The sequence below is a fragment of the Montipora capricornis genome, chromosome 5 (genome assembly GCF_036669925.1).
Source record: "Montipora capricornis isolate CH-2021 chromosome 5, ASM3666992v2, whole genome shotgun sequence".
Taxonomy (NCBI): domain Eukaryota; kingdom Metazoa; phylum Cnidaria; class Anthozoa; order Scleractinia; family Acroporidae; genus Montipora; species Montipora capricornis.
Genome location: NC_090887.1, coordinates 14,815,878 through 14,830,230, shown reverse-complemented (window position 1 = coordinate 14,830,230; position 14,353 = coordinate 14,815,878). Strand labels below are relative to the sequence as shown.

The 14,353-nt window shown below is 40.8% G+C and overlaps 1 protein-coding gene across 1 annotated transcript in view; it reads right to left on the bottom strand.

Annotated features, from left to right (window-relative positions):
• LOC138049597 (alsin-like) overlaps positions 1-14,353 on the bottom strand; it is a 50,516-nt gene that overhangs the window by 5,150 nt on the left and 31,013 nt on the right. The window contains exons 21-29 of the mRNA XM_068895967.1: positions 14,173-14,284; positions 13,836-13,913; positions 9,574-9,701; positions 7,377-7,656; positions 5,421-5,578; positions 3,882-4,142; positions 2,564-2,612; positions 1,767-1,831; positions 722-785 (exon numbers count right to left, since the gene is read on the bottom strand). Of these exons, the coding sequence (XP_068752068.1) occupies positions 722-785; positions 1,767-1,831; positions 2,564-2,612; positions 3,882-4,142; positions 5,421-5,578; positions 7,377-7,656; positions 9,574-9,701; positions 13,836-13,913; positions 14,173-14,284 (1,195 nt within the window). The remainder of the gene's footprint in view (positions 1-721; positions 786-1,766; positions 1,832-2,563; positions 2,613-3,881; positions 4,143-5,420; positions 5,579-7,376; positions 7,657-9,573; positions 9,702-13,835; positions 13,914-14,172; positions 14,285-14,353) is intronic.

Here is a 14,353-nt window from a genome sequence, read left to right as displayed (position 1 = left end):
CCGAGGATACAACAGGGACGTCTTAACCCGAAAGCCGCGCACTAACCAATTGAGCTACGCCAGCTCACGTTGTCGGCAAAAACCACAAACGTCAATAACAGGAAAGAAATGAACGAAAGTTCAAAAAGAAAGCACAGAACAATATTGCTTATTGCATTTCATTGCATTGCATTGCATTGCATTGCATTGTATTGTACTGTATTATATTGTGACGTTCTTGTTAAGTCGCGCATTAACGCGTCTGGGTGACGGGGTTAATAACAAACACAGAGGACAGTGCAAATAAAGATTGCAGACCAGGAGTAAATTGTAGATAATGGCAATTTTGAAATGATGGCTCGGTTGCCAAGGTGCAAAATTGTGCGGAAAACGAAAAGATTTGATCAAAAGGTCAATAGAATCGTGGTACATACAACGTTTACTTACTGAAAACGATTTTTTTAAGGCTTAATTAAAAAGATATATTACATTATTATAATTATTCTTTTAGATTGTTGTAACCAACTGTAATTTATTTTTTGTCTTTTTTTAATGTGTGGCAAAGAAACAAATAAAAAAACGACTGTTATCGTACAAGAATATTCGAAAGTCTTTTTGCTTTGCAGAGTAAACGAGTGTATAAACAGTGGCTCGTCCCCAAAACAATCCCAAAACGCAATTGCAATTCGACCCTGTCTCCCACATAGCCTCAAAATGGCCAACAAGACGAATTCAATCCTACCTCGTTTATTTTCTCAAAAGTAGTCTTCAGAACTTCAAGCTTTTCCATGGGGCTGAATTTTGTACTGTTAACATGACATGTATAAAGGAATGCACTGAGTAATCTAAAGATTTGCGAGGAATAATTATAGAATGTAAAAAAGGGTTTACACTCGGAAGTTGCTACAAAAACACAGCGATAGAGTAATTTTGTTGAGTATATAATTAAAAAATTGTATAGCCTTGTATTTCGTAATTATGGCAGCCCGTGATGTTTTGACGGCTCGTGCAATTTTGAGAACTTTCAAAACATCACTCGTGACCATAAACGACAAATACACTCGCGTTTATACGCTTTCCTATAAAAAAAACTGACAGCTAAGGTGTATGTGATGAAGAAATCCTTGAGACGAGTATGACGCTAGTATAGTTTCATAAGCAAAAAACTGAAGCACTCGTTCAACTGACACCTTACTCGTCCACAACGATTATTGCAACTGGCGCTCATTCCTCCCTTTATCTTAAATTCAAAAGCAAATTACATGGTATTAAGGACGGTGCCTACTAACTAAAGATATTTTTGCCTCGGTGTGTGATTATGCAAAAATGTAGATCGTAACAAGTGTTATCGAAATCCAAAAGAAAATTGGGAGTAACCACGCATTTTTCAAAAGTCAATAATACTTGTAAAAAGCTTTAAAATACAAAGCAATTTATGGCGTTCTTTCTCAAATTGAAGCTCAATCATCTCTCAAAAATGCATGGTTACCTCCAATTTTCTTTTTGGATACAAGAGTACTTACTAAGATCTACTTTCTCCGGATAGTTTTAAACCGCGTAAAAATATCCCTGTATTAGTAAGCATCACGGGTAGGAAACCCGAGTATCTTGAGATGCGCAGAACGTATGCGCGATAACATTAGTAAGCACCGTCCTCACGACATAACCATTTTGACTGCTTAACATTTCTCTACGAGCTCTAATTAGCCAATTCAGCGAGCGAGGTATCTATGCCAATAAGGGAATGGCAATTATTAAAACTAATAATTAGAGAAAAATTGTCATACCTAATTTGCTGAAGGCATTCTACTGCACTGGTATAATGCTCAGGTTCTCGGTTCTCGAGTTTCACCTAAATTCAATAAGAATAACAAGATAACAGTTGGATTAAGGTGAAAACACCAACATCCGCACGGAATTACGTGGTGTCCTGTGCCTCATTTTCACCCTAGATTCAACGCGGGCCCAGCATGATAATTACAAACAATTCGAAAATCTTCGAAAGCCTTTCAGAATCTTCTTCGTCAAAAGCTATCAGCGATAAATCTCTTAGGTCTTGATTTGAATGCGTTCTCTACTTATCATTTCACAATTTTATCGTAGTATGTTATGTCTATACTTGTTTAAAATATTTATCTTTGAACTCGAATAGTATCGAACAACATGACGAATAATTGCCGAGGCGATGTTTGCTCGCCGCTCCACAAAGACAGCAACCTCTGCCACTCTTTTGAGAACAAGCATCTTTACAAGAGCATTTTACTTCTGCGTCCCCGGTATCCTAACAAATCGAAACTGACAAAGTAAAACTAAGTTTAAATAAAGCAAGCCGTGCATTTCAGCACTGAAATAATGTCACCTAGTAGCTCGTTAGCTTCAGAATAATTCTATTCCTTTTGCTGAACAGCCGAACCGTAAAAATTCCGCTTTGGTGATTCTCCAGTGTCAAAATCAGTCGACTCCAAAACATAAAAGGTAATTTTAGCGGTTTTACTTACAAAAGAACAACAAACGATCGCGTTGGCGTCTAGGGTGAAAATGGGCCTTTAACCAACATTTTCCGCAAAAATCAAGGAGATCATACCTCATCCGAACGGCTTCCGACGTCCTGTTCATTAGTGAGCCAGAAATGCCTGTTAAAACAAAAAACCGAGAAGGGTGTTGCGGCAAGAGGCAATATAAACGCTCAGGTATAACATATGCTCCCCGTTAAAACACTGTGTCAATTTATTGCAGGGTTGGTGCCGTGAAGGTAGCAAGAGAAGAAGCAGCACTCTCCTCGGCAGCCAGGAGGTCACCATGGCAACCGACTAAGCACTAAGCAAAACCAGTGTGTGGAATGTACACGTACCTCAAAATATGGGAGGGAACGGGAGGGAAAAGAAGCAAGCAAGCAAACCTCCCTGGAGTCCCCCCCAGATATCCCGGGCAAAACCGTTGCATTGACTTGGTTTCAACTAAAATATATTTACAATGAAGGGTTACGTTTTTACAAACGTTGGCCGTGTAGCACTATACATTTCAACAGACTTAACTGATTAGAATGTAATGTGAAGTGCTAGTTTTGTACCCCATATGAACCATGCGAGCGTTAGCCCTACTAACGGAATTGGGCCCACTGTGACAAGGACAGAGAAAAACCTAGGTTACATCACCGCTGCTCCACCGACCGGTGATCTAACCCGAAGGTCGTGAGTTCAATTCCCACCCTGGTCAGAGTTTTTCTCTGTCCTTGTCACAGTGGGCCCAATTCCGTTAGTAGGGCTAACGCTCGCATGGTTCATATGGGGTACAAAACTAGCACTTCACATTACATTCTAATCAGTTAAGTCTGTTAAAATATATTTAGCCAAGTTTAAAATTCTTGATCATCGCAGTTATAATTCGTTACTTTAGCAGTGACGACAGGTAAACCTGCAAAATTTTGCGTGTCTGAAATGCAAGAGGTGACGCGATATTGTCTCATTAAGGCACGAACATTTTGTGATCAATGGGCCGACAACATAAACAATAACATTCTAGGTGACGATTTGAGAGTAAACACATCGTTATTAAAGAAAATCAAGTTCTATAGTTACTTTTCGAATAATTTGAGACAGAGGTTGGGTGACAATACAACTCCCCAAGTGGAGTTATCGTGCCTCCACGCTGTCTAAATTAAAACAGCTTTCCCGCCAAGTACAGTGCACATAAAATATTGTGCCTCTTAGCCAATGACCACACAATGTCTATTAACGTCACAAATGCATAAATTAAACAATTTAAACAATGGGGACGTCAATTTCAGGTCTGAAAAAGCGACAACTCAAAGTGGGGCTGCCACCAAACATTGCATAGTGTAACAGTACTTTTACATTATTCACAACTTGGCAGTCTGAAGTATGACGTCACACCAACCTCACCTTTGCATACCGACGTACGTCATCAGTGCCCAGTCCGACCGCTTGTTCAGCAGCTGGATTTGTTCCCAGTATGCACTGTCGGCACGATCATTGTCCAACGCATACAACGTAAACAGTGGCGGATAAAGCCTCGGAAAGAGCAATGGGTGAAGCAACATGCTACTTGTCCAGCTCTCTTCTGTGCTGTGGCTGGCGATTCCGGACACGGTGTCCGTGGCCACGTGGAGATACTCCTCGTCTGGAAGCGCGGGAAATAAAAGGCTGACAGAACAACAAGTAGTTACAATATTAACACAAGGGCAGCTCAATGTTGGAAGGCTGACAAAACAACAAGTAGTTACAATATTAACACAAGGGCAGCTCAATGTTGGAAGGCTGACAAAACAACAAGTAGTTACAATATTAACACAAGGGCAGCTCAATGTTGGAAGGCTGACAAAACAACAAGTAGTTACAATATTAACACAAGGGCAGCTCAATGTTGGAAGGCTGACAAAACAACAAGTAGTTACAATATTAACACAAGGGCAGCTCAATGTTGGAAGGCTGACAAAACAACAAGTAGTTACAATATTAACACAAGGGTAGCTCAATGTTGGAACCACACTTAAATTACACGGCTGAATCAGTAGCTCATTTGGAAGAGAACTTGACTTGGGCAAAGGAGACACTGGGGCGACTATTTAAACAAAGCTTAGCCGTTCCAAGTCATTTTCATTTCGGTAAATCCTTGTATATAAAGGTTGTTCATTTTTTAAAAACTGGGAAGAATGTGAGAGCAAAGCAGAAAAGCATGCACATCGCTTCTAGTAAGATCTTGCTACATTTTAACGAAATCAAAGTCATCACAGCTAATTATGTTCTCTCCATAACAAGGACACTTCAAATGGAAATCCAAAAAATTTTTTCGACGATCCGAGTATGCAAGTATTGCCCGAGCTAATCTAGTGAAACCTGGATTTTGCAAGCACCTAAAAACCTCACGAAAGTATTCGTTATTTTCACCAATCCCATAATACAGTTCATTTTGGGGGATTATCTCTGTCAATTGCATTAAAACAATGGATATCCAGTTCACTGAAGTATGATACAGCCCCAAGTGTAAATACCTTGTGTTGTTTTATGTAAAGAACCCCCAAAAACGTATTGCATTATGGCATGTATGGGAGAAAAAGAGAAGTCGATACCTATTTAGTAGGAGGTCAAATAGACTGCGAAACAGTCAATTTTTATTTTCATTTCTTCAAGACACGTTTTCTGACTCGCTTGCATGTATAGTCCCTGCCCAGTCTCACTCTTCGTTTTCACCCTCGCCCCAGACCCTTCGCTTGACAAGACGTAGTCGACCAACGCAAAAATACGGCTGTTTTGCAGTCTAAAGCTCAAAGAAGGTCAAAGAATCGATACATAGTTTACAAGGAGTGGGGAAGAGTAATCCCAGATAAAGTGAACTATCTCTGCAAGATGTGGCCGATATAAAATCTTCGAGAGATAGGCTACCGAATCAAGGAAACTTTAAATAAACCATATATATCTCACCGCACAATATTGTAAACTCTGGTGACAAACGATTTGACTTCAGCAACGGCATGAGGCAGGAGCCTTCTGTGAGTGCCCATTCCAACATAACTGGCTCTGAACACATCAACTAAACCATTCACAAGCTGACCTAAAGGGTGCTGCTTTGAATCAAATGCCTGAAAGAGATACACACCATAAACCTAACAGTGTCAATGATAATTACTCCATTTTAACAAGGGCAGCCAACGAGCAAATTACGCCAAAAGCCTTCGAGAGATATTTCTAGGTTCCTTGTACTGTTTAAAGATTGTCTAAAGAGACGTTTTAATCACCATGAAGAATTTGATCTGTTCGGATATCATAGCTGAAAATTGATGTGTCCGAAGATTTTAGGGATTCATATCTTCATTTCAGAAATTGCTAGCTGGACGTTACTTTGTAAGAACTTCCCAGCGAACCATTTTCTCATCCGAAACTGCTAGGAGACCAACCTCGTTCCCAGAGTCCTGGAAACGAGGTTGCTAGGTGACCTTTTAGTGCCAAAATGTGCAAAAATATCCCTTCCGAAAAGGTAAGGGAATACTTTTTCCTGGTTGCAAATCTTTTAGGTGATGTTTTACTAAAGAAATCTATAGCTGTTTGGCAACGTAGAACCGAAATTCTTAGAACAGTCTGACTCTCCTGAACACATATTTCACCGAAGATTATCGCTGGGTGCCCCTGTTTTAAGTCTCAAGGTTTTTTTAGCCAAGCACACGTGTTTTACTAAATGAAGAGACTGCATAGAGCGGTTTTTCATTGAGTGTCGAAAGTAATTAGCGAATTGCTTTGGTTTTGCATTACTTCACTCAGTGATTGGTTCAAAGTTCCCGTGCTACTTTTTCAACCAATCAGAAGTGAAACCAAAACCAATCGTGGCTCGCGCGTGCACATTTTCCCGCGCTTTGTGTCGGCTACTTGTAATTACTTCGAGTTTTGATTGGTTTACTGGATTGTCTCCGTCCTTTTTGATTGGCCAAAGTAATTACTTTGGTTTTGGTCTTACGACACTCGATTGAAACTCGCTCTATCAAATGAAATCAAATCAATGAACTTTATTCAAGTGCCAAGTTCTTTAGCGTAGATGAACCCATTGCAGACAATGCACACAGAAATAAACTCAAATATCAAATCAAATCAAAGGTTGGTTTTTTGAGGAAAGGGGAAAGCCAGAATATCCGAGGAAAAACCTTTCGGAAAAGAGTAGAATCATCAAACTCAACCCACCTATGACACCGAGTTCGGGAGCTCGGCAACGAGTGATCTAACTACTGCTAGCCTGCGTATCGCTGGCGGTTCTATTGTTGTGGAGCGCGAGAGAATTCGAGCGGCGCGAGAAGGCTGAGGGTACAAGCTGGAGTACCCGAAGAAATATCTCACAGCAAAACAGACAGCCAAGAAATTCAAGACAACTATGACCGTTAAATAACAGAGTTTAAAGCTTACCGCACTCATTTTATAGACAAGCATCAACTTCATCTATTTAATCATTTTAGAGGACAGTCCGCGCGAAATCCTTTTCAGTTCGGGCGACTTGACTTTCATTTAGGGCGAAAAGGTTTTCAGTTAGGGGAATCGGCTACCGGGCGAAACGACCGCAATTCGATCAACAAAGGTCGCACACCAAGTAACGCGTCGCCTACTTCTTGCCTGCTTTCTCGGCGTCTGCTTGCTCCATAACCGACAATCTCTCTCGTCGGCAGATTTCTTACCAACGTTATCAGAAAGAACAAGCTATCACGGTATATTTTTTACTGTTTTTGGTTCAACTCTCGGCATTTTCGGTTCGCTTGATGAAAGCAAACACACAGGTTAGCACTGAGTTGGCCTTTGAGGGTAAATTTCGAATTGTCAAAAGTGTATCAAGTACTGTATGAAACCGTCAACTTAATTGCAGCTGCCTCTAAATAATGAACCATAAGTACGCTTGGATACCTTTGACAGATAACCCTGGATTGTTTGTAGATCAGTGCACCCTAGGGACTTCTGTTCCATGTCACGGTTGATTCTTAGCAACTCCTTCGTTACTTCCTGATCATTGTGTGACAGTTTTGTGTCACGACCAGTTATCAAGCAAACTGAGAGGGCCTTCCAGACAATTGTGTGTTGCGCATTGAGATCCCCACGGCAACAAAGTGACTGACGGCAGTTTGAAAACAGAGATGTCCATTTTTTCTCAGGAGGAATAAGACACTTGCTACCTGTCTGGTCTGATCTGAAAAACGATGTACACAAAGCGTATTTGCAGCTTAGAGATATATAAATATAATTAATGATCATTTATCCGGTAAATTCCAATAAGGCACACAAGGCATCTGTAATTCTTGCAATCACTCCGTTGGAGAACCACTTAGCAAGCTTCCCTATATCCTCGTTATAAGCAACACGATGTGTCCCATAAATCTAAGGGACCGGTCGTTATTTATGTAGAGGGGGGAGGGGAAGAAGGGGGGTCAAGGCTATTTCAGATTGGCTAGAGGGCGGCTAGACTTTTTTATAAAGAAGTTTAGGGGGATCAGCAATTTGAGGTATATTTTAAGAGGGGTCCATTGGCCAAGGTGGATAAAACAGTTGGTTAGAAATCTTGATCTTCCCACCACATCCCCCCCCCCCCCCCCATCCTCCTCTACATAAATAATAGGGAGCTTAAGCAACCACAACGGCGACGGCAACGAGAACGTCATCTCAAAATATAAATTTGCGTTATTTTAATCGCTTCGTTACTATTTCAACTTTTTTAATATGACGGGGGTGTGGTAGTTCCTCAAAAATGACGCTGGTTGGAACGGGGCTCAATTTAGGGCAGAAAAAGAAAATTTATCCTCAAGTAATGACGTTGTCCATAAAACCTCAAATTTGGCTATTTTACGTTGTTGCTTTGCTGACGACGGCAAAGAAATGGACAAAAATGAAAAACGCACGTGCATGGCGTGCAAAGGTATTGTTTTTGCCTACTAAATATGCAAATTTGTGATGTTCTCGTTGCCGTCGCCGTTGTCGTTGCTTAAGCTCCCTAATGACCGTCTATGAAGTCTCACATTTCCCGGTATAGTCAATCAAAAGAAAACTGGACAAAAATTCAATCGAACTCAATCGAACCCAACCTTGGATTGTTGTTTGATTGTTTCGGTAACCAAGCATAATCGAACTAGAACTTTTCGGTGAGTTCGAATAATTGAACTGGTGACTGAACTTTATGGCAACGCCTTGCTTCAAGCCAGATGAAACTGGTTTTATGTTCAATTGTTAGAGTGTTCAAATCCTGAACGTTCTATTGTGTATCCATTGGAGTTTGATAATGGCACGTTCAAATTGTCTACGCCGGAACATTTACAACAACAGAAAGATAAACGCTATCATTAGGGATCGTTTTTAACTTAGGATTATCGTCACTGTTTCTGTTTCTTTGAAGAACAGAAATTGGGAGACACGTGACATTTTTGACAATTATACCGGTACCGAATGTAATGTTCAAATTAAGGACAAGAAGAAGACGACACTTCGAGACGCTTATATACGGCAGCTTGCATGTCATTTGTGCATTTCGGTATACACCTCATGCCAGTACGCCATATAGTCACCCAACATTACAGACGCGTATCTGTTCTCCCGCCTTTTTTCTTTGTCAGCTACTTAACGCTACACCAAACCCGCTGTTTAACACCCTATGCAAGACGAGAAGCATCCTAGTAGATTTCATTCCTCAATATTCTCTGGACACAAGGTGGGAGGAGAAGAAGAGTTGAATTGTAACTGACTTAGGGGGGAGGGGGCCAAGGAAAAATATCGCATGCATAAACTAATCGGTGAATAAGTCTCAAACGTTTGGGGAGAATAAGAAATTGCAAACATCGCAATGAAAAACGTGTCAAAACGGCTGTTTTTGGAAGATGGTTTGGTGCCATGAATAACATATTGGGACAACCTTTCATGGTTCAAACACAGATTGACACTTTCTGAATTTGACATCAAGATATGCGGGGATGTAGGGAAGACATCTGTTTACAAACATGGCTTTTGTTATTCAAATTTGCCAACCACAGGAACAAAAGACTCTTTGTTTCAACAAACAATGAGGCTCTGGTTGGCACATTAATGACAACAGGTGACGTCAACGAGATCTTTCTCATACCTTGCTGACCTAGTAGCCGAGCTTGTCATTTCCAGCTTGTGAAATGTTCCATTTACTCGAATTCCCTCTCCCCACAGACCAGCAAAAGTACCCTCAATAAAGTCACCATTTGGCAGAGTAAGAGTCCCCTGAAAAAAATATAAAAAGCAAAAACATTTAAAGTGCCCCTGTGACCAAAACATCAATTCATATTTTTCTTTGGATTTCAAAACTATGTTAACAAAACACTAAGTGACCCACGTTTTAAGCCTTGATTTCAAAAAGACACCTCTTTATTTTAACTGTAATTTTCCTATTTAATGGTCCGCCATTACTAACATTATGTTCTTGAGAGAGCTGGATCAAGGAGAAAATGACGTCAAAGGCTCACTAGTTTAAGAATGCAATACGTGTGTACGCCGCAGAATTAATATGCAGCACGGGGGTTTTGGGCTTTCAGACTTTTAAACTCACGCTTTGCATATATAATAAGCTGCGTTCACACGCTGAAATTTTAAGCTAGTGAGCCTCTGACGTCACTTTTCCCTGGATCCAACCGTCTGAAGTCCAATCGGTCAGTTTTGAACGTGAGTAATGGCGGACCGTGAAATCCAAAACTTACACTCAAAGTAAACGGCCTTTGGATAAAAATCAAAGCTCAAAATTTTGCCAGTCAGGTGTTAAGCAAACACACTTTCAAAATCTGAAGGAAAAAAGGAAGTGGTTTTTTTGATCACAGGGGCACTTTAAGCATGGGAACTAAGACGGGTGATGAAGCTGCGATCATGCTCTTCTCGGTGTATTCTTCATTTCCCCTAGTGATGTCTAGTGCTGGATCGCAGTTTCGATAAAAGATTGTAAATTAATGAAACAAAGTAGACTTTAAATTCTTCTACCTAACTGTCTTTAAGTCCTCACAAACATATTAGGTAGCTTACACAAGGGCAACCACGACGCCAACGAGAACGTAGTCTAAAAATATAATTTCCCGTTATTGTAATAATTTCGTTATAACACCAAGTCGTTCGAAATGGAAAGTGTGTATCAACATTGCAGGAATAGGCCACTTCGGAAAATACCATAATACTGTTTGTTTGTCCCCTCCAAATTTTGCATAACCATTGTTTCCAGTTTATATGGGGACTTGCAATGGTCCCAAGAGAAAACAAAAACAATGCTTATGCTAAATTTGGAGGGACAAACAAACAGTATTATGGTATTTTCAGAAAGTGGCCTATAAAATTGGCATGAACGGTATGGTTGTTTGGGCAAAAATTTAAAATTTTTCGTCACGTTCTCACGTCCTCTACACAACCCCAAATTTGGTCAATTCACGTGGTTGTCAGGACGAAGACGGCAAAGAAATGTACCAAAATGCAAAACGCACGTGCAGGGCGTGCATAGTTTTGTTTTTGCTCATCAGAGCTATTGTTTTGTGGCGTTCTCGAAGCTGTCGTCGCCGTTCTTGCGTAAGCTCCCTATGAGGGACTTTACGATCTACGATGTGGTCGTCAATGAGAACGCCACGAAACAACAATATTATTGGTTAAAGGAGGAAAAGTAATCGTGTTGCACGTGCGGAACGCATTTTAGCACATAAACGTGCGGTACTCTGCACAACAACGACGTGAAATCACCAAATTTGAGGATTTGACGGCAACGCGACCGCACAAATGTGAATCTACAATTCTCTATTTTTACTCTGAAACCGCTCTTACCAATTTATTTTTAGGATACTTCGCCCACATTATGGAACTTAAGCACACGCGTGTTTGAGACGCGGACGGCAACCGGAAGTGAGCTGTTTTCCCTTTTAACTTGTCTTCACACAACCACATTGACATTGCCAAGTAGCTTTTCTCCAATAGAGATGATTAGTATAAATATCTGGGAGACATGACTGTCCTTGCACGGGAAATGCTTTCTTCCGTTTGCCGTGCGCGTCTCCGAAAAGTGTGCTTAAGCTCCCCATTGTACGGTGCGAACGAGATGGCCTAACCGCGAGAAACTTACGATAAGCAAAGTTATGTTTTGAGGCGACATTTTCGTCGACGTCGCTGTCACAAATTTCCCTTTCGTAGTAAACGGTCGTTGCCATTTGAAACGGTCGATGCCATTTATACCGGTCGCCTACACACTTCACTTCAAAGAAAATTAAAAGAAACAAACTAAGAAAAAATATTAAAAAAATTAAGATAAAAAAGGAAAAAAAAACCAAACATTTATAAAAGAAAAACTGGAGGAAAAAAAGAGTCCGAAAATTTCAAGACTCGAACTCGGGTTCTTAGCCCTCACCCTAAACAGAACCCTAACCCGAACCCTAACTCATATGACCAGCGAGACACAACTCCCAGTAACCGCAACCTTTTGAGTTCTTAGACCTAATGAGTGTAATTCAGAGCTAAAAAATGGCAACGATCGTTTCAAATGGCAACGACCGTTTACGAAAGGGAAATAAGCAACGACGACGGCCGCAAGAACACCACAAAGCAATTGGTCAAACGAGCCGAAACAAAACTTCTGCACGCCCTACACCTGCGCTTTACACTCGCGTACATTATTATGCCCTCCTCGCCCTGACAACAAGGAATAGGGACTTTAAGATCTGCGACGCGACGATAACGAAAACGTCATTTAAAATTGCAAGTTCAGGTTTCTTTATCTTTTTTGTCATTAGCTCGGTTTGTCTACCTTCTAAAAACTAGCGCAACTTTCCAGGAATTGAATTAGGAGGTGCGGTGTTGAAGCTAAGACAGAAAATTCAAATTCGCTGTCTTAAGGTGATGTTACACGAGCCGATTTTTAACGCCGATTTTTAATCGATGTTACACGAGACAGCTTTTAACGCAACTTTGTTGCGGCAACAGTATGTTAAACGAGACGATTTTTAACGTTTTTGAACCCAGGCTCCTGCTCGACAAATATGGCGGACAATGAGTTAAGAAGACGGCGGCTGAAAATCATTCAGGTTCTGTTGTTAGTAGACGATTTGGAAGATGAAAAAGAAAGAAATCGGGAACGAATTATTTGGACGAGAAATTGGATTACGCAGAGGGAGGAAAGAGGGGTATATCATCAGTTAATAGGGAGCTTACGAAACAAGGACGACGACGGCTACGAGGACTTTATTTAAAATACAAGTTCGCGTTATTCATATCACTAAGAAACTATTTCATGTAGTTTCGCGTTAAAAATGTGTAGTAACTGTCGAGGAATTAAACTGGTATGAGTGAGTTGGAAGCGTAGAGAGAGAACTGAAAATTCATCGTCATGTGCTAACGTCCTCCACAGAACCTTGAATTTAGTCATTTCACGTCGTCGTTTAGGGGATGACGGCAAAGAAATGTACACAAATGTAAAACGCACGTGCAGAGCGTGCAGAGCCATTGTTTTTGCTCACTAAACCTATTGTTTTGTAGCGTCGTCGTTGCCGTCGGCGTCGTCGTTTCGTAAGCTCCCTAATAAGAGAGTTAGCTCTTGACGATGTCGCGTTAAAAGACAGCGGCGGGGGTGTTACACGCACCAACACCAACAACATTCGGGCAACAATGTTGCAGGTTTTTGAATCGCTTTCAAAAACCTGCAACATGTTGCCGCAACAAAATGTTGCGTTAAAAATCGCCCAGTGCACCCTGTTACACGAGGCAACTTTTAACGCAACAACGTTAAAAATCGGCGTTAAAAGTCGGCTCGTGTAACATCACCTTAAAACTTGAGAATTGGTCATTTCACGTCGCAGATTTGTCGAAAACGTGAAAGAAATGCACAAAAACTAAAAATGCACGTGCAGAGCGTGCAAAGCTATTGTTTTTGCTGATTTGTGCCGTTTTCGTTGCCGTTGCGTCGTAGATCTTAAACTCCCTATAAGGAGCTTATAAGCAACGACAACGGCGACGGCAACAAGAACGTCACAAATTTGCATATTTAGTGGGCAAAAACAATAGCTTTGCACGCGCCACACGCGCGTTTTTCACTTTTGTCCATTTCTTTGCCGTCGTCAGCAAAACAACAACGTAAAATAACCAATTTTGAGGTCTTATCAAGAACGTCAGCACTTGAGGATAAATTTTCGTTTTCTTCCCTAAATTAAATGCCGTTCCGACCAGACTGAGTGTCATTTTTGAGGAAATACCACACCCTTGTCATATTGAAAAGGTTGAAATAGTCACGAAGCAATTAAAATAACGCGAATTTATATTTTGTGATGACGTTCTCGTTGCCGTCGCCGTTGTCGTTGCTTAAGCTCCAAATATTTCACTACAACCTAAAACTGTCTCTCCTACCTTGCCAGACAGCAAACAATCGCCAAAAAACTCTCCTTGGTACTTAGTATTGTCGTCACACAAGAGAACACCATTTCCCTAAAAATAAAAAGGTAAAAGAGTATTTTAAACAACGCGCACAGCTCAAGTCTTCCAGGTACGTTTTAGAGACAGCATAACCACAGAGACTATTGTGTCAGGATTTGCCAGCAATGAAAGCACTCCACAAGCATGAGATGGATGCTCCACTTAACGATGCTACTGTTCGCCAATAGCAAGCCAAAAAAAAGCTTTCATCCGCTTTACGACAATTACCAACCCTTCACAATAATTGCAACTATTTTCTTTTTCAACGCACCGTAAGTTTGTTTTGCGAAAACGTCCCTTGATTGTAAATACCATCCAGTGTTACAACTAGTCCAGGACCATGGCGACTATCTGCTTCCCACATACCCATGTATTTCTCACCCCTACAAAATAATAAAATTAAAAGACAGTCAATTAGCAATGTAAGGAAGTTTTCAATAAGACTCAATAGA